The 20,693-nt window shown below is 36.2% G+C and overlaps 1 protein-coding gene across 2 annotated transcripts in view; it reads left to right on the top strand.

The window, feature by feature from the left end:
* The first annotated feature begins 562 nt into the window (after positions 1–562).
* The window catches only part of LOC138070369 (protein FRA10AC1), a 40,131-nt gene continuing 20,000 nt past the window's right edge, over positions 563–20,693 (top strand). The window contains exons 1-11 of one of the 2 annotated variants that reach the window (XM_068961566.1): positions 563–654; positions 839–908; positions 2,637–2,713; positions 4,308–4,403; positions 4,517–4,562; positions 7,572–7,648; positions 8,681–8,764; positions 9,341–9,425; positions 15,318–15,363; positions 17,260–17,373; positions 19,101–19,143. In XM_068961566.1, the coding sequence (XP_068817667.1) occupies positions 2,637–2,713; positions 4,308–4,403; positions 4,517–4,562; positions 7,572–7,648; positions 8,681–8,764; positions 9,341–9,425; positions 15,318–15,363; positions 17,260–17,373; positions 19,101–19,143 (668 nt within the window). In that variant the 5' untranslated portion in view covers positions 563–654; positions 839–908. Of the gene's footprint in view, positions 738–838; positions 909–2,636; positions 2,714–4,307; positions 4,404–4,516; positions 4,563–7,571; positions 7,649–8,680; positions 8,765–9,340; positions 9,426–15,317; positions 15,364–17,259; positions 17,374–19,100; positions 19,144–20,693 lie in introns of both variants that reach the window. The other variant, XM_068961565.1, reaches the window with a different exon arrangement.

Below are 20,693 nucleotides of genomic sequence, written 5' to 3'. Positions count from 1 at the left end.
CGCTTTCTTCTTTCTCTCCTGGCATATTCGATGAGCTCCTCTGCCATCAGGACTACATTTGGAATGGCATCTACTGTGTGGGTGGTGAAGCGATGAAAAGCTATTTTTGTTCTAATTATGAGAACTATTGGGGTGGGGGGGTGGCGGAGAAGGCAGAGACTGAGACGCTCAGCGAGGGTGCTGAGAGGAGGCGTTACTAAGGTTACTAGAAAGAGGACGGCAGGTAATATTCAGGAAGAGTTTTTTCCTACAACGAAACAAATTTTCAAACGAGGGGCGTGGGCTTAGTATGAGGAGTGCCACGCGATATTAGATGCTGGGCTCCCGAGAGAGAAATGAAAGGAGGCCCAGAAGAAAAAAAACGAATTCTACGACTTCGGGGAAGCCGGAAGCCTCTGCCTTCCGTCCCGGCCCTGTTCTTCTAGTGCCTTTGTTTCCCGGGGCTGTTCTAGCTGTAGCACAAGGTCTGCGCGCCCGGGTACGGTGTCATTTAAGTGAAACACGCAGCCGAGCCGAGCCGGAAGCAGCGACCAGTCGGGACCCGTAGGGAGAGGCGGGGACCGGCGGCGGCGGTGGCGCTAAGTGTGGTGGCTGTTGTGGAGAGGCTTCACGGCAGGGGCGACGCGGCTGGTGCTGCAGCGGCTCGCTCAGGCCGTGGGTTGTCGCTGCAGACGTGGGCAAAAGAGGGAACGACGACTCAGCGAGCGCACTTGGCAGAGCAGGGAGGAGGGGAAGGGGTGTGTGAGGCGGGCCTTGAGTGTATTTGGGGTCGGGGAGAAGGGCCTCGAAACTTATTCCTTATATGCTACTAGTTGATTGTTCTTTTCTTTAATGGCAGATTTTGGAGACACCCCGCGTCTTCCTTCTCGAATTTCTCTCGGTTCTTGTCAGTTGACTCGTAGTCTAAAGTGAGTGAACTTTTTAATGGAGTTAGTGCATTCAGATGGGTGTGCGATGGATGAGAATAAAAGACGAGACGGGGTGCAAGGGTAGGGGGGTGTGGGAACAAGGTGATGACGGTAGTAGTAATTAATAGGGTTTTACTGTACCTGACACTGTTCTAAAACTCGTTATATATGGTAGCTCATTTATTGACTAACCCTGTGAGACTGGTACTTTTACTAGCCTCACTTTATAGAGGAGGAAACAGGCTCCCAGAGGTTAAGGAGCATGCCCAAAGAAAGATACGAAAAGTGCAGAGACAGGATTTGCGTTCTGGCAGGCTGACCCTAGAACTTACCTCTAAGCTCCCGACAATATTTCTCCCCCATCAGGGTGTGAAGAAAGTGAGGCCATAAGCAGTGAGAGGCTGGTATGGTTTGAATCTATGTGATAGAACAGCTGAAGCAAGTAGTTTACATGATAAAAGGTGTGTGAGATCCAGATGTGTCTTATATGTAAGCAAGAGTAAAGTGGAAACTGACCTAAACCATCTCAGCCTTGGCTAGGGCCTTCCTCTCTATAGAGTTCTGTGGGACAGGGAAGAGAAATATACACCCATACACATATGTTTGAAAATGGAATAATAAAGATCACACTCAACGGATTTAAAGATTGTTTGATGCAGCCACCTTATTTAGCAGATGAAGCCCAAAGAGATGAAGTAATTCAAGGAAGCCGTGACTAGAAACTTATTTTTTGTCTTGGATATAGTGCAATGAAGATTAGGAAGTTCTTTCCTTTTTCTACTGTACTGGTTGTAGTGAATATTAGAATTGTTAAAATTTGACATATTTGATCTGGATTGGTTTCCTCATATCTGTATGAATTGATATTTATGACAAATAGTCAAATAATCCATTCCTCCCCTGTTAATTTACGTTCCAAATTCAATGTAATGCTGAAACCAGGAGCTGCGTCTAAATATCTGAGTGACAATTGAAATCTTTTAGTATTCCTAAGAATTTTTATTTAAAAATGAATAGAAACAAGAGAAAGTTGTTTAGAGCAAAGGACAAGGTGGTTTACCTTGAAAAAACTAGGTTTAAAAGAAAAAGGAACTCATGAAAGTAGTTGAATTTTTTTATCAATTGCTCATGTACGGTTCGCAAATCCAGTAAGTCTAATGGAATGTAGTAATCAAAGTGTTAGCATATTCCAGACAGGCAGTTTATAATAGTTGAGATCGTAGGCTTGAGAATCAAGTAGATCACTTTAGCCATGCCATATATTTCCTCTGTATAATTGATTTGGTTAACTTTGTTCTTGATTTATTCATCTATAAAGTTCCTAACTTGCAGAATTAGAAGCAGTGTTTGTAAAGAAACTAGTATAATGTCTGGAACAAAGTTGATGATGAATACACAGCAACTGTTACTCTGAATCAAATAGAAGTAACGCATTGCTGAAACTTGTATGTAGTGACTTGGCAGCTTCTAGACCTGGTTTTAAAGGGAAAGGTAAAAGAATAGCTTCCCTTGTTGGTATTAAGGTGAAAAATATTGATTCATTTTCTAAAGGGTAAGTCTGTTATTTCAAAATGAATGAGAGTTTTAGATGGCTAGATAGCCCCTGATATACCTACCACAATCCTTTAAAACTATTGTGGCTTTTAAGGATAACTTATATTTGAACTTTTCTGTTTCCAAAACTATGTATAACTTAGGTTCTAAGTAACTGACTGTACTTCTTTATAGATGCATGGTCACGGAGGCTATGACTCTGATTTTAGTGATGACGAACGCTGTGGAGAATCTAACAAAAGGAAAAAAAGGTAAGTAATTTTTTATTGATCTATATTGCCAGTCCTTTCTAGATTGATATGCTACTGCTGCTAAGTCACTTCAGTCGTGTCCGACTCTGTGTGACCCCATAGACGGCAGCCCACCAGGCTCCCCCATCCCTGGGATTCTCCAGGCAAGAACACTGGAGTGGGTTGCCATTTCCTTCTCCAATGCATGAAAGTAAAAAGTGAAAGGGAAGTTGCTCAGTTGTGTCTGACTCTTCGCGACCCCATGGACTGCAGCCTACCAGACTCCTCTGCCCATGGGATTTTCCAGGCAAGAGTACTGGAGTGGGGTGCCGTCACCTTCTCCGAGATTGATATGAGATATAAATAAATAATATTTAAAGTTTTTGGATTGTGTTTACATGTGAAGACAGCAATGCTCTCTACTGAATGAATTTTTATTCATTAAACTATAATGAATTGACTCTAAAATTTGAGAACACTTGTGTGAAAGATAAAATAATATTTATGTTGTGAAGGGATTTGCGGAAAAGGAAACAAAGGAAATCAGTTAAAGCTTTTAAATTTCTCTATTGCGTGTATTTTTCATTCAACTGTCAAGGACTCTACTTGTGACTGTCATAGCTAAGAAGGCACTTGGTGGTGGTCCCGTTTTTAGCACTTGACTTCAAAATGAGGTTAATGTGGAGGATGAGATTGTGATGCAGTGCGATTCTTAAGATTCTGTGAATGAGCAGACTTAAGTGGCCAGAAGAAGGAGTGCAAGGAAGTTTTTATTGAATGAAAGGGATAAAAACTGGTAGCAGATAAAGCCTGAGCTTTAAAAGGAGGCTATGTCTTGGTGGAGTAGCTGTGTTTAGGGGTATTGTGTTCAGCTTTCAGTGCTTAATGGATAATAATTTTATCTGTTAACTTAGGAGTGGTTGACTGATTCATGTTAAGCAAACTTAACAAAAATTGGTTTATTATTTCACACTCAAGCAGTATATTAAGCAACTAATTGGGACTGGACACTTTTGTTGGTACTCAGTCTTCATGGATGACCAGAAGAATAGAAATAATTATGTAATCAATTATATTTTTATGTAATAAAAATGCTTGCATTTTCAAAATTTTTCATTGAGAAATATATTGTTAGAATAGAATTTGAGCAAATTAATTGGATAGTCTTGTGTACTCTAGGATTATACCTGTTTATCTAACTGGGGCTGAGCACCTATAATGTATATCATCTATAATCAGCCCTTCTTTTTTCATGTTATCAATTATTGAAAGCTTTATTATCTCTACTTTGCAAACAAGGAAATTGTGGCACACAAAGATTTAAATAATTTAAGATAATAAATGACAGAGCCAGAATTTGAACCAAGGACCCTAGATGGTATGGCACCAGAGCACATGCATTTATTAGTCTCATCTTCTCCGTTTTATAGGTATTAGATATTTAAGTTATTAATTAAACTGTTGAAGACATAAAATGTATCATTAAAGATCAATGAATCTTTAATAAGAGTTGAATTCTTTAAAACATGTTCCAATTAGGAAAATAATAAAGAAACAGGAAACACCCTTGGCAAAGAATGAACTCTTCTAATAATTTTTCTTCTTAACAAACCAGGACAGTTGAAGATGATTTACTACTTAAAAAGCCATTTCAGAAAGAAAAACATGGAAAGGTGGTTCATAAACAAGTTGCAGCAGAATTGCTGGATAGGTATGATACTTCAAATTAAATTACTTTTTTTTTTCCTTTGTTTAAGATGCTGGTTGTTTGATTATATTAATTAAATACAGACATTTGAATTTGTTTAAAATTTTTCTTAACAGGGAAGAAGCAAAAAATAGAAGATTTCATCTCATAGCTATGGATGCTGTATCCTTTTTATATTCCTAGATTTTATGACTAATACAGTTTTTAAAGTCTGCTGCTTTCCAGGCAGCTCAGATGGTAAAGAATCTGCCTGCAATGTAGGAGAGACCTGGGTTCGATCCCATGGTCAGGAAGATCCTCTGGAGAAGGAAATGGCTACCCACTCCAATATTCTTGCCTGGAGAACCTCTTGGACAGAGAAGCCTCGCGGGCTACAGCCCACAGGGTTGCAAAGAGTTGGACATGACTGAGCAACTAATATTTTACTTTTTTCATAAAATCTTGCGAAGTTAGATGTAAATTTTATAAGATAAGTATTTATTGATGTGGAATTTTGCCTTTTATACTTTTGAGTACAGTTCTCTTTTTACTAATATGTAAGAAAGATTTAGAAACAAAAAATAATAAAATATATTACTAATTTCCTATAAATAGGTTTACAAAGTCCATGAATTTGCATTTATTTTTCTGACCTGTTTTTGCCAAGCTATCGACATCATTTCTCTTCTTTATACTATTATCTTTAGTCTCATCTTAACTCTTATTCTTTTCTGACCTGGTTCGTAGCTCTTTAAGTTCTTATAAAACTGATACTTAATAATAGATCTGTTTGTGAACTATCTCAGGCCTGTTGTGTCTTCAATTTCAGACATGACTTAGGGCTGTCTTTAAGCTATACCTTGTTTCCCTGTTATAGCTATGTCTTAGCCTAACTTTTTGGTAAGACTGTGGGCTTAATTACACTAGTTGCTCCCACTAGATATCCATATTACTTTTGGAAGTATTGGAGAATGAAAATATTTTGGGATATTTATAACTATTGTCAGGATAGAGAGAAGGAGACAGTGGCAATTAGATATACTTGCTATTCTGTAGATACCGCTTTCACTTTATTTTTCCTGATCGTTTAAGTTATAGAAGTTCTTGTCACCAAGTTATTTATTCCACTTATCTCCTAACCCAGTAAGTTAGCTTTCACATGGATATCATCTGCCCCTTGGTCCTTTAACTCTCAACATCTGCTATGCCTTCTATTACACACCATTCAGTTGGAGGTGTTGGGGCATCTAGTTACTGTCTGATGGGGTGAAAGTCCAGATCCCCTTTTCTGGAGTAGGTGGAGGTTGGGGTCATACATTTTCTGAAATGTTTGGCTAGAGTAGAATAGTTATTGCCTACAAATTATCCTGTTAGGCTGCCTCTCTCCTGGTTATTTTGTTAGAGGGAACAGCCTTTTGTTGGAATTCTTTTTTTTTTGGTATCTCCATGTTGCCAGCTTCTTTGCCTCCAAGTCTAGGATTTACTAAGACAAAAGAAAACCTGGGGAACTCACTACCATGTCATACCATGAATCCTGAGGTTCTTAGCTGGTCTGCCTTCTCTTTACCTTTCAGAGTCGTCTTATGTTTGTTTTAAATATAATTTCCAAAGTATTTAGTTCTCAGAGGAATAGGAAGAAGTGCAATTGACCCCTGAACAACACAGGGTTTAAACTGTGTGGGTCCACTTATGTAAGGATTTTTGTTTTACTGTATTACTTGTGTAAGTAAGGGTATTTATTTTACTGTGATACTAATGATCTGCACTTAGTTGAATCTGCAAATGCAGAAGGCTAGCTGTACGTTATATGCAGATTTTGTACCTAGCAGAGGTAGGTACCTCTGTCTGTCCTGTTTAAGGGTTAACTACGCATCTTTGCTCCATCTTCCTGGATGCAAAGTCCCACCTACCACTTGTTCTTGTAAATAAAATTTTTTTTGGAACACAGCTATGTTCATTCATTTAGATGTTATCTGTGCTTGCTTTCATGCTAAAATGGCAGAGGTGAGTAGTTTTGACAGAGACCATATGGCCTGCATATTTTACTATTTACAGAAAAACTTTGCTGACCCCAGTCCTGAATGATTTAGTGACTCACCGGCGTCACATGACCAGTTAGTGATAAACTGAGAACTAGAACCCAGATCTCTGGGTACTTGGTTTTTCTTTTTTTCTTTTCGGAAATGTTAATTGCTTTGTTGCCCATTTTGGAATTATGTTTTGATTTGCTATTCTATTAGTATACATTGTGATCAATTAAATCACTGTTTATCTTTAGTATAGTAGGGTGTGAAAGTGAAAATGTTAGTCACTCAGTCACTCACTCACCCTATTCTTTTGTGACCCCATGGACTGTAGCCTGCCAGGACCCTCTGTCCATGGAATTTCCCAGACAAGAATACTGGAATGAGTTGCCATTTCCTTCTCCAGAGGATCTTTCTGATCCAGGATGGAACCCACGTCCTCTGCAATACAGGTGGATTCTTTACTGCTGAGCTACTAGGGAAGCAAACATAATAGGATGTCGTCACAGACAGTATTATGTCAGTTCTGTCATGTGTGTGTTCAGCTCTAGAGAGAATACCATTGAGCTTTTTTAAACAAGAAGTAAAATGCTCATACATCTTGTTATATTGCCTTGAAAATAAACATGAGTGTAGCTTATTGGATATTAAAAGAGAGCATAAAAAATAACATCTAATTTCTTATATTCTTTTGGAAAGCCTCAGGAATTAATATATAAAAGTTATATCTTCTATTTTGGAGTCTTTATTGTTACCAAAATAGCTAAATTATATTTTACAATAATGGAAGTTAAATTCTACTCCTTGCCTTTAACTTTAGAAACTATAATTTATTTTTATATCATGATGATTAAAATGAATGGTGGTGTGACACCGTATGCAGTTCAACAATAGAATAGGAAACTGTCTTTCTCCCCAGTTATTGCCTGAAAACGTTCAAAGCAATATAAAGATTATTTGATAGAAAGTGAAAGTCCCTCTACTCTAGTGTTCACTCTTAGCAGTTTAATATTTACCCTTTTAGATTTTTTATTTATAACCATCTATAGTATTTGCATATTTAAAAAAAACTAAGTGGACTCATTATGCTTTTCCCCCTACTCACTGATACGTCATTGACGCAGAACTACTCTTGAGCAAATAAAATCCTTAATTTTTTGCATTTCAGTATCAAAGGCATACAAAGTTTGTAAATGACTATATTTTATATTATGGTGGCAAAAAAGAAGACTTCAGACGATTGGGGTAAGTGTCATGAAGTGTATTTTACAATGAGAAATGGGTGTGAAGACTCACAGCTACTGTGTCTTCTCATTTTCTCCTGCCTTCCATTTCGGTTTTGTTGTTACATCGTCAGTGGAGAGGCCATCCATAGCTTCTAACCAACCAGCTCATTGAGAACTAATTTCTCTGGCAACAGGCCTTGGGCCAGATCTGGCCTGCTGAACCAGATCTGATAGGGCAATAACAGCATATGTGAGGAATACTCCTGTGCCTGATTTTCAGTGGTTTTTGTTTTCCACAAGAATTTTTGAAATGAACTTCTTAAACCTCAGGTTTGGATTGCTTTTTAAAAGGTAAGGCAAACAAGAGACCTCACTAATATTTCCTACACATGAAATTTCTTCTTATATCTGAGGCTCTTCTATCAGAGCCTCTTAGTTTTGTGTGGATTTTACTCTCTTGGTTTAATATTTTTCTGAGTTGGTAAAGCCCTAAAAAACTCCATACCAGCTCATCTATTCCAAACTTTTCTCTCAATTTAGGCTATGTTCTCCAACAATCCCTTTTTCTACCCCTAAACTGCTGTCATCTTAAAAAACCATCTTTAGATCTCTTCCTTCTTTACTCAGTCTTCCTAAGAAGCTGTAGTAAAATGAGGTGTGGAAAAGTTCTTCATATATTTTAAAAATTAGATCTCAATAGGATGGTGTTGCTGACTGATTTCAGATTTTGAAACTTAAATTTTCATTTATTTTCCTTGTCCATTTAGTGTTTATCAGATTTCTCATTCTAGCTTTGGAAATTTACCACCCTTTGTATAATTGAACCAGCACTCGAAATGGGTGGATCCCTTATGCATTCAAGTTGTTTGTGTAGCAGCACATTTTTTATAGCTGCCTTTTGAAAATACTGAAATACTTTAAATAAATATGTACATATATATGCTTCATATAAAACTATGTATCTTATTTTTACTCAGATGCCCAAATCCTTACACAACTGTTTAACTTAAATTTGACTAATTTTGTGTTCCCATTGAAATTGGTTTTTCAGGGAAAATGATAAGACAGACATGGATGTTATACGAGAAAATCATAGATTCCTATGGAATGAGGAGGATGAAATGGACATGAATTGGTAATTGTAGCCACGTGAGACATAATAGATCAAATGCTACAGTCCTGTCTCTCCTGCTCCCTGAGTGTTTTCTTACTTGGTCCACCTGCAAAACATTTGGCCCCTGAATGGAACAGTTCTGAATTGAGAACATAGAACCATGCTTCCAATTATTGAGTTTGGTTTGATTCTTTTGGGTAATTGTTAACAATTTTAACTTCTCATTGCTTGACTTTGTCTTTAAAAAACAGTTTATAACATGTTTACAGTATTATTTGTTGTAATATGCTTCTTTTAAAATTTTAAAAATATTTTGGGAAACTGTAAAATCCAAAAATGGTTTTAAAAATTCAAACATTACAGAGGATAAAAAGTAAAGATTAAGTCTCCTTCTCATCTTTGACTATCAGCCTTCCAATTTCCCTCCCTAGTGCCCACTACTAATAGTTAATATTCAGATATTCTATGCACATGTAAATAATAGACCTCTTCCAAGACAATGTTTATATCATATGCCTTTTTTGACATTGCTTCCAAGTAGTGAACAGGGGTTGAATTTCTAAATATATAAAATTTATATTTTTTTAATGAATCTAGGGAGAAGAGACTTGCAAAGAAATACTATGATAAATTATTCAAGGAATACTGCATAGCAGATCTCAGCAGATACAAAGAAAATAAGGTATGCCTTCCATGTATTTATAGGTTTTTATTCATATACTGTATTACTTTTTAATATACTGTTATGCCCCATATTATTATTTTAAGATGCTAATTCAAGTCTAGGTGGTTCTGCATCTTTGAAATACCAGTTGGACCATTTAACCTCTATACCTATGGAATTTACAAAGGGCCTTTAAGTCAAGGGTGCCTCTGTGTGAGCTGAAACATGAAAAGTCTAAAATTAAACACAAGTGGCTACTGGATCTTGTTTTATCCTGACTCTAATCCAGAGCCCTTAGTGATTATAATGAATGATTTGACAGTGCACAGAATTGTCTTGTTTCACAAATGATGTTTGAAATTGGTAGGCTTTATTTTTCAAACTGATCACCATTTATAAAGCAGCAGAAGCACATATTCTTTTATATTAATGTCTTTGTCTATTCTAGTAAAACTAGCTCTCATCATTGTCAGTAATGACAATTTGTCCTTCCTGCTTTATATTTTATTTTAGTTAATATTAAAGTAATTTTTTAAAAATTGAAGTACAGTTGATCTACAGTATTGTATTTCTGATATATAGCAAATTGACTTGGTTATATATATATATTATCTCAATTCTTTTGTGTGATAGCTTATTATAATATATTGAATATAGTTGCCTGTGCTATACAATAAATCTTTGTTGTTTATCTATTTTATGTATGATGGTGTGTATCTATAAGTTTATACTACTAATCTATCCCTTCCCCACATTCCCCTTGGTAACCATAAATTTGTTCTTCTATATGAGTCTGTTTCTGTATTGTAAATAAATTCATGTGTACTATTTTTTATATTTCATATCCAAATGATACATTTGTCTATTTTACTTAGTATGATAATATCTAGTTTAATAGTTGGATAATATCCATCTCTGCTGCAAATGACATTCCTTCATTCTGTTAATGGCTGACTAGTGTTCCATTCCGTGTGTGTGTGTGTGTGTGTGTGTGTGTGTGTGTGTGTGTACGTGTGTACGCACCACATCTTTTTTATCTACTCAACTGTCGACGCTTAGGTTGTTTCTGTGTCTTAGCTGTTGTAAATAATGCTGCTATGAACATTGGGATGCATGTATCTTTTTGAATTAGAGTTTTTGTTTTTTTCTGGATAATCCCCAAGAGTGAGATTGCTGGATCATGCTCAATTTTTAGATTTTTAAGGAACTTCCATAGTTTTTCCACAGTGACTGCACCAATTGGCATTCCTACCAACAGTGAAGGAGAGTTCCCCTTTCTCCACAGCCTCTCCAGCATTTATAATTTGTACATTTTTTGATGATAGCCTTCCTGACTGATGTGAAGTGATAACTAATCGTAGTTTTGATTTGCATTTGTCTAATGATCAGTGATGTTGAGCATCTTTTCATGTGCCTGCTGGCCATCTGTATATTGTCTTTGGAGAAGTGTCTGTTTAGGTCTTCTGCCCATTTTTTGATTGGGTTTTTTAGTTTTTGTTACTGAGCTATATGAGCTGTTTGTATGTTTTAGAAATTAAGCTCTTGTTGGTCTCATTATTACAAATATTTTCTCCTATTCTGTAGATTGTCTTCTCATTTTGTTTATGGATTCCTTTGCTTTGTAAAATTTTTAACTTTAATTATGTCTTGTTTGTTTATTTTTGTTTTTCTTTTTCCTTGTGAAACTAACCTAAGAAAAGTTTGTTACAATTTACTTCAAAGAATGTTTTGCCTATGTTCTCTTCTAGGAATTTTTTTGGTATATCGTCTATATTTAAGTCTTTAAGCCATTTTGAATTTGTTTTTTGTGTGTGGTATGAAGGAGGACTGTTCTACCCTCATTGATTTACATGGAGCTATCCAGTTTTCCCAATACTTTTTGCTAAAGAGACTGCCTTTTCTCCATTGTATATTCTTGCCTCCTTTGTCAAAGATTAATTGACCATAGGTGTGTGGGTTTCTTTTCTCAGGATTGGTTTGGCAATTCTGAGTCTTTTGTGATTCTATATAAGTTTTAGGATTATTTGTTCTAGTTCTGTGAAAAATGTTGTGAGTAATTTGATAGGGATTGCATTAATCTGTATGTTGCTTTGAGTAGTATGGCCATTTTATCTATATTAATTCTTCCAATCCAAAAGTGGGGTATATTTTTCCATTTTTATTGAATCATCTTCTATTTTTTTTGTTAATCTATAGTTCTCAGCATATAAATCTGTTCACTTTCTTGATTGTTTATTCACAGTTTGGTTTTGGATGTGATTTTAAGTGAAATTGTCTTTTACTTTCTGTTATTTCATTGTTACGATGAAGAAATACAGCAGATTTATGTATGTTAATCTTATATCCAAGCTGCCTTGTTGAATTCATTTATCAGTTTTAATAGTTTTTGTATAGTCTAGGGTTTTCTGTATAGAGTATCATGTTATCTGCATAGAGCGACAGTTTTACCTCTTCCCTTCTGATTTGGATACGTTTTATTTCTTTTCCTTGTCTGATTGCTGTGACTAGGAGTTACAGTTCTGTGTTGAATAGAAGTGATGAGTGTGTACATCCTTGTCTTGTTCCAGCTTTAGCAAGAAAGCTTTCAGCTTTTCACCATTTAGTATTATATTGGCTGTGGGTTTGTCACAGATGACTTTAATTATGTTGATGTATCTTCGCACTATACTCACTTTGGTGAGTTTTTGTCATGAATTGATGTTAAACTGTATCAGATACTTTTTTTGCATCTGTTGAGATGATCTTGTGGTTTTTGTCTTTTTTGTTGATGTATCAGCTTGATCGATTCACATATGTTGAACTGTCCTTGTGACCCTGAAATGAATCCAACTTGATTATGGTGTGTGGTCCTTTTTATGTGTAGTTGGATTCAGTCTGCTAATACTTGGTTGAGGAATTTGGCATCTATATATATAAATGTTCCTCAAAGATACTCTCCTGTAATTTTCCTTTTTGTTAATGTCTTCGTCTGGTGTTAGTGTCAGGGTGATGGTGGCTTCATAGGATGGCTTTAGGAGCATTCCCGCCTCTTTAGTCTTTTGGAAGAGTTTGAGAAGGATAGGTGTAAGTTCTTCTCCGTATGTTTGGTGAAATTCCCCAAAGAATCCATCCAGTCCTGGACTTTCGTTTGCAAAGAGTTTTTAAAATTACAGATTATATTTCACTTGTAGTGATTGGCCGGTTTCTTAATTCAGTTTTTGCAGTCTATTTCTAGAAACTTGTCCATTTCTTCTAGGTAGTCCATTTTGTTTGTATATAGTGGTTCATTATAGCTTACTTGATTTTTCTTTATTTCTATGCTATCAGTTATTATTTCTCCTTTTTCATTTCTTATTTTATTTATTTGGGTCCTCTGTTTTCTTCTTGGTGAGCCTGGCCAGAGGTTTGTTGATATTGTTTATCCTTTCAAAAACCAGCTCTTGGTTTTCCTGATTTTTCTGGTGTTTTTTAATCTCTAATTTTATTTCCTCTCTGATCTTTATTATTTCCTTCCTTCTGCTAACTTTCAGTTCAGTTCAGTCACTCAGTCATGTCCAACTCTTTGCAACCCCATGAATCCCTGCACGCCAGGCCTCCCTATCCATCACCAACTCCTGGAGTTCACTCACACTCATGTCCATCAAGTTGGTGATGCCATCCAGCCATCTCATCCTCTGTTGTCCCCTTCTCCTCCTGCCCCTAATCCCTCCCAGCATCAGAGTCTTCCAATAAGTCAACTCTTCGCATGAGGTGGCCAAAGTACTGGAGCTTCAGCTTTAGCATCATTCCTTCCAAAAAAATCCCAGGGCTGATCTCCTTCAGAATGGACTGGTTGGATCTCCTTGCAGTCCAAGGGACTCTCAAGAGTCTTCTCCAACACCACAGTTCAAAAGCATCAATTCTTCGGCACTCAGCTTTTTTCACAGTCCAACTCTCACATCCATACATGACCACAGGAAAAACCATAGCCTTGACTAGAAGGACCTTTGTTGGCAAAGTAATGTCTCTGCTTTTGAATATGCTATCTAGGTTGCTCATAACTTTTCTTCCAAGGAGTAAGCATCTTTTAATTTCATGGCTGCAATCACCATCTGCAGTGATTTTGGAGCCCCCAAAAATAAAGTCTGACACTGTTTCCACTGTTTCCCCACCTATTTCCCATGAAGTGATGGGACCAGATGCCAGATCTTCGTTTTCTGAATGTTGAGCTTTAAGCCAACTTTTTCACTCTCCTCTTTCACTTTCATCAAGAGGCTTTTTAGTTCCTCTTCACTTTCTGCCATAAGGGTGGTGTCATCTGCATATCTGAGGTTATTGATATATATCCCAGCAATTTTGATTCCAGCTTGTGCTTCTTCCAGCCCAGCGTTTCTCATGATGTACTCTGCATAGAAGTTAAATAAGCAGGGTGACAATGTACAGCCCTGACATACTCCTTTTCCTATTTGGAACCAGTCTGTTGTTCCATGTCCAGTTCTAACTGTTGCTTCTTGACTTGCATACAGGTTTCTCAAGAGGCAGGTCAGGTGGTCTAGTATTCCCATCTCTTTCAGAATTTCCCATATGACTTTAGGAAGAAAATAAAAAAAACAGAAACAGAAACGGGCATTTCCCTTGTTTCTGAGGACAGCCTGTATCACTGTGAGCTTCCCTCTAAGAACTGCTTTTGTTGCAGCCCATAGATTTTGTATGGTTATATTTGCATTGTTGTCAATCTTGATTTTTTTTAAATTTCTTCTTTAATTTCATTGTTGATCCATTGGTTTTTAGTAGCATGTTGTTTAGTCTCCATGTAAACATTTTTTAAAATTACGCTGCAGGCGTTTTTAATTTATTCATTTTAATCGTGATTCTGATGGGTCTTTTGTTGCTACACACAGGCTTTCTCTAGTTGTGGTGCCCAGGCTCCTCATTACAGTGGCTTTTCTGGTTGGAGTGCATGGGTTTCTTAATTGCAGTGACCTGTCTTGTTGCACAGCACGGGCTCTAGGGTACATGGGCTTCAGGAGCTGGGCATGAGCTCAGCAGTTGCAGCTCATGGGCTTTGGTACACAGGTTCAGCAGTTGTGATGCACAGGCCTAAGTTGCCCTGTGGCATGTGGAATCTTCCCAGCCCAGGGATCAAGCCCATGTCCCCTCTACTGGAAGGTGAATTCTTAACCTCTGGACCACTAGGGAAGTCCCTTCATGTACTCATGGCAGAACCATGCTCTTTTACGTGTACACCCCCAGTTTTGGTCTGGATCACACTCCAGGCCCTTCAGGCTGCTCCAAACAGTCAAATCGAGTCCAAGTGATAGAAAGAAAGAAAGAAAAGAAAATGAAGTCACTTAGTCATGTCCAATTCTTTGTGACACTATGGCCTGTAGCCCGCCAGGCTTCTCCAGCCATGGGATTTTCCAGGCAAGAATACTGAAGTGGGCTGCCATTTTCTTCTCCTTGGGATCTTCCTGACCCAGGGATCAAACCCAGGTCTCCTGCATTGTGGGCAGACTCTTTACCCTCTGAGCCACAAGGGAATCCCAAGTGGTAGAACTAAGACATAAACCCAAACAATCTGACTCCAAAGACTGTACTCTCTTATATTCTAGTATACTGTTTCTTTATTGTACTGTACTTCTTTTTTTCCTATCAGTGTTACAGAACAGTATCTATTTTTTATTCGTTTACATACCTTGTGCCTGGCACCTATAACTTTTAAACAGGAAGTTTAAAAGAAGATTGTTTCTTAACAGGTTGGTAATTATTCAGATGTATTTTTAAGTACTGGGAATCCTATAAGGAAAGAAAAAACTATTGTTATGGGAATTAGGTTTACTTTTTAGATAAGTATCATATTGTCAGTTGTTGGCTCCATGTTAAGATTTGAATATGGTTTAAATAATGTTTAAGTTTACCCTGGCATACATGTATTTTTTTTTTCCTGATCAGTTTGGATTTAGGTGGCGAGTAGAAAAAGAAGTAATTTCAGGAAAAGGTAATTTTTTTTTAATTTCAGTTTTTAATAGGATACAGTTATTTTGTTACTGAATTGAAGTCATTGGGTAGGATTATTCCTATTGTGATTGTCTACAAAATACAAAGTAAAAGTAGAGAAGGTATATTAAAGATATATTGCTGACAAAGGTCAAAATATAATCCTTTAGTGGTTTTTACCTTTAGAATTTTTGCTTTTAGGATATTAAGTTGCAGATAAGTAGAAAATGTTTAAAAGTTAAAAGCTTCCTAGCAAGGAAACTGTCAATAGATGAAGACTTGAGTTTTTCTCCTAATTGATTTTTGGAGTAATGAGTTGGTATTACTGTATTCTAGTCAAATCTACATTTTGCAAGTAGAAATTAATTTGAGTCTAAATATTTAGTCTTAGAACAAAAGACCAAGCATTTTGTAGACAATCAATCAGTAGCATTTTCTATGCATTGTAATCTGTTCATGAAATTTTTCTGAAATGTAGTATCTCTATACTGTCTCATGTTATAAAATTAAGTCTCTATTGAGCATTGCGTTTTAAGTGTTAATGCTTCTGAAAACTATATAGGAAGATTCATTAAGAAAATAATTTAAGCTAGTAACTTAAAAATCTTTTAAACTGAAAATAAAGGTTTCATTGTTATATGATAGACATTTATGCCATCAGTGTGGTTTATATACATTTTCCATAAATTATAATCAGCCTGAAAGGTACTCTAGAGGAGAAGGAAAAAGAATAATTTTAAAGCTATTTTTTAACTTTTCTTAGCATTACATTTTAGTTTGTGTTCTTACCTAATTGAAATGTCTGTCACAATTTTAAAATTTTGTAGTTTTATTGAGTGGAATTTTTAAGTGATGATAAATAATGCTGCCTTTAAAAAAAATTGATGGACATTCTCTAAATTCATATAATTGAAAAAAGTTTTAATTGAGAAGGGGAAAGAAAGCCATTTGCTGTGATTCATGAAGTTATAATCTTGTGTTTTAACAGTAGACAAATTGCTCAACGTGTACAGATTAATGAACTATTCATTTGGAATGAGTAAAACAATGACAGTTTAGAAAAGTTATCAGCCTTTGGACTGATCGTTTTCAAAATTCATTTTGTTAATCTCTTTTTTATGAAAAGTTCAGATTTGTTCCTGTTGGTACAATTGATTTAGATATAAGTGCTTTTTTTTCATGTTGTACAAATAAATTTGATCTTGTCTTTTTCTGTTGAAGTCAATAATTAATTATTGAGTAGTTTTTTTTTCCCTCTTGGATCATCAATAGTCCTTTTTTACAGAGCTTTTAATATACAGTGAGTATGTAATGTTGATTTTAGTGTCAGGTGATTCTAAAATTTAGAACATTGAGTTTGATTACTTATTCTACTTAATCTCAAAATGCTATAACACTTTAAAATGTGCTTTAAATGTTGTTTTATGCTGGCACTTAAAATAAATACCATATGTTAATACCTTAAAGTATCAATGTTAATAATATTGAAAAAGGTTGACCCAGGTACAGTGCACGTACTTTGGAAAATACATTTTTTCTTTTAAGGTATTAGTGAGTACACTTTTTTAGTGCTTCCGTTTTCCAAAGTGTAAGATTCCTCCAGTCGGAGTCACTAAAAATCTGTTTTTAAATATAAACAGTCAACTTGATAGTCAACTATTTATCAAGTAAGAATTCCGCAACTGATTTTTTTTTTTTTAAACAGTGCATTCAGCAACTTGATTTGACTGTTGAACATACCATAATTATTGTGTTCAGTTTTTTGATGCTGACTTTATAAACTAGGAATTTATGTCATGTATGTAATGTATGTTGAATAAATTTCAGAGATAATACCTGATTGTAGATAAATATTGTCACCAACCACCATAGCTAATATTCCTTCCTTTATTTGCAGGCCAGTTTTGCTGTGGAAATAAATGTTGTGATGAAAAAGAAGGCTTAAAGAGTTGGGAAGTTAATTTTGGTTATACTGAGCATGGTGAAAAAAGAAATGCACTTGTTAAATTAAGTAAGTTGACTTTAGATGGGTTGTGATTGATTCCTTCAAAGTTTAGTAATTTAGATTGAAAATATATAGGCAATTTAAGATTCAATTTAAAATGCTTAAGGTATCTTGGAAACTCTGTTTTTCTCAGAGCTTGCTAAAGTTGCAAAGAACTTTTGAGCCTGAAACTTTTTTCTCAGCATTTCCATGACATTTAGATGAAATAGTTCTAATGCCAAATGTAAACCAGTAATTTGTAAAGTGAAGACCTTTGTCTGTTAATTTGAGAATGTCAATGTAGATTGAGATGCCATGTGGGAGTCAGAGTGATATCAGAAAAGGCACTGTGAAATCTCACATTAGTTAATAGCCATATTGTTATGGTATAGATAATAAATCTGCTCTTTTTGTGTCAAAAAAGAAAAAAAATTTAGGAGGGCAAAGTGTTTGCAATATCTGTCTTAAAAACTTAGGATTATAATCCAGAATATAGCATTTTCTCTTAATAGGCATATTTTAGAATCTGTTGCTCATCCTTTTTTTTCCCCTGAGCTAGTCTTTTGTGTGTCAGCGTCTTCTCTGCATCATGTTAACAACTTTCTCTGGTTCCTAAATAAGTGTGTTATAAGAATGTTGTGCCCCCTCCAGATAGAGGTCAAGGATTTCCCCATATGCTACTTTAGTTCAGTTCAGTCGCTCAGTTGTGTCCGACTCTTTGTGACCCCATGGACTGCAGCACGCCAGGCCTCCCTGTCCATCATCAACTCCCAGAGTTTACTCAAACTCATGCCCATTGAGTCGGTGGTGCCATCCAACCATCTCATCCTCTGTCATCCCCTTCTGCCTTCGATCTTTCCCGGCATCAGGGTCTTTTCAAATGAGTCAGCTCTTCGCATGAGGTGGCCAAAGTATTGAAGTTTCAGCTTCAACATCAGTCTTTCCAGTGAATGTTCAGGACTGATTTCCTTTAGGATGGACTGGTTGGATCTCCTTGCAGTCCAAGGGACTCTCAAGAGTCTTCTCCAGCACCACAATTCAAAAGCATCAATTCTTTGGCACTCAGCTTTCTTTATAGTCCAACTCTCACATCCATACATGACTACTGGAAAAACCATAGCCTTGACTAGATGGACCTTTGTTGGCAAAGTAATGTCTCTGCTTTTTATATGTGCTGTCTAGGTTGGTCATAACTTTTCCTTCCAAGGAGCAAGCGTCTTTTAATTTTGTATGCTACTTAGTACACTCCAATGAAGACTGGTTTCCGAGTTCCTCCTGTAAGTGCTTATGAGGAAGAGTCACCTAGTGTGAACTGAGATTAAAGTAAAAAAGAAACAACAATTGTGGAACTCTTTCAAAAGCTCTTTTCCATTTGAAAAACTCTTAAGAGTACTTCAGAGGAGGTGACTATACCCACCCTACTGTTACTGGATGTCTTTGATTTAAGATACACATTAATGCTGCCTGTGAATGAAGCAGCTTGCTTTTAGAATAAATTGACACCATAGTTTTCTAAAGCAATGGCAGAATATTTTCAATTTCTCAAGCATTCTAATACAGTTTTTATTATATATATATATTGTTTTTTTGAGGTGGAAGAGAATCAGATTGTTTTCTTCAGATTATTTTTTTCACCTGTTACAATGAAAGAATGTAAAGAAACATGACAGTTTATGATATTAAAAGTAAAGTAGCAGTGCAGTGATAAAAAATTTAGCAGTTCAGTGGTGTTACTCTTTTTTCCTTTTTTTTAGGATTATGCCAAGAATGTTCCTTTAAATTAAATTTTCATCACAGGTAATATGATCTTTTTAAAATGTGGTTGTTAATCTTGGATGTAGTCGTTACCTGCACTAGCTGTCTGAAGTAAACTTGAGTAGTTGATGGTTTCATTAGTTGAGTGTATACACAATCCAGCATTGCCATATGACCACATAAACCAGGGAACTGTTCGTCATGCCTAACTCTAGCCAAGCAGTGTTAAATGTGAAGGCCTGTGCAGAGTAGCGGGCAGATGCTAGAACTTTTGTTTTGAAATCAGTGTTCAGATACTGAAATATTCTTAGAAACTATATTGTAAATCAGGTCTTCATAATGTGATTCCTACATCTCATTTAAACAGAGTTTATCAGTCTTACAAAGGATTATACTTCTATATTCATTTCAGTGTTTAAAGTCAGGCTCCTACTGAAGGAGCTAGACTGTCTGCCATATTGAGTAGGGGAGGAGGATCAGTGCTCTGAGACATGCAGCATATACAGATCATGGGCTTTGAAATCAGACCCCTGTATATTCCTCTCAGCTGCTCTACTTATAGTCATATCCTTGGGAAAACTGCTTAACCTTTATAAGACTCAATTTTATTATCTCTAAAAATGAGGATACTAAGTTTATTGTGGGGATTAAATGAAAATGCATATAAAATGCTTGACACAGTGTCTGGCATATGGTAAACAGAGCCTAATGAAATCCCAGGCATTGAAGATGCTCAAGCGAAATCTGTATGACCTGGCATGATTGTGGCAGTTGGGTTTCATGTTCTGAATAATGCTTGAAAGTCTTAACATAAGATTCTGCAACTTTATAAAATGTATATATATTTATTATCAGCTGTGTTGTGAATGACCCTTATCTAGTATTTAGCTATTAATAATAAGTAAAATTTTTTTTAATTCTTAAAATTAGCAATGTTTTTCAGATTTCTCTTCTCCATCAATGATTCTGAAAGATACCAAAGATGTTCTTTTGACCTTGAGTTTCAAACTTCATTTCAAAATTGAATTATTCTTACAAGAGACAAAAAGTTATTACTGTCTTAAACAGTATTGTAATATTTGGTATAAGTATCTTAATTTGAAAGCTTTGATAAACAAGTTTCTTGAAAGTAATCCTCTCTGTTGTCTCTTCATCCTTTTTCCCAGTCTCAGTTTCAGCATTATCACCTTTTCCTCTTTATGTTTCTTTTCTTCGTCATTCAGTCGCTCAGTCATATCCGATTCTTTGTGACCCCGTGGACTGCAGCACACCAGGCTTCTCTGTCATTCACCATCTCCCAGTGTTTGCTCAGACTCACATCCATTGAGTCGGTGATGCCATCCAACTGCCTTATCCTCTGCAGTTAACATCAATCACTTGCCAGCTATGGTACCGACAGCCTTATAAACCTGGCCTAAAAAAAATAAGGGGTTTCCAAGGTGTTTCAGTGGTAAAGAACCCACCTGCTAGTGCAGGAAACACAGGGTTGATCCCTGGGTCTGGAAGATCCTCTGGAGAGGGAAGTGGCAACCCACTCCAGTATTCTTGCCTGGGAAATCTCATGGACCAAGGAGCCTGGCAGGCTACAGCCC

This window comes from Capricornis sumatraensis, chromosome 23 (assembly GCF_032405125.1).
Source record: "Capricornis sumatraensis isolate serow.1 chromosome 23, serow.2, whole genome shotgun sequence".
Lineage (NCBI taxonomy): Eukaryota > Metazoa > Chordata > Mammalia > Artiodactyla > Bovidae > Capricornis > Capricornis sumatraensis.
Note: the sequence above shows the minus strand (reverse complement) of the source record. Positions and strands in the feature narration are given on the sequence as shown.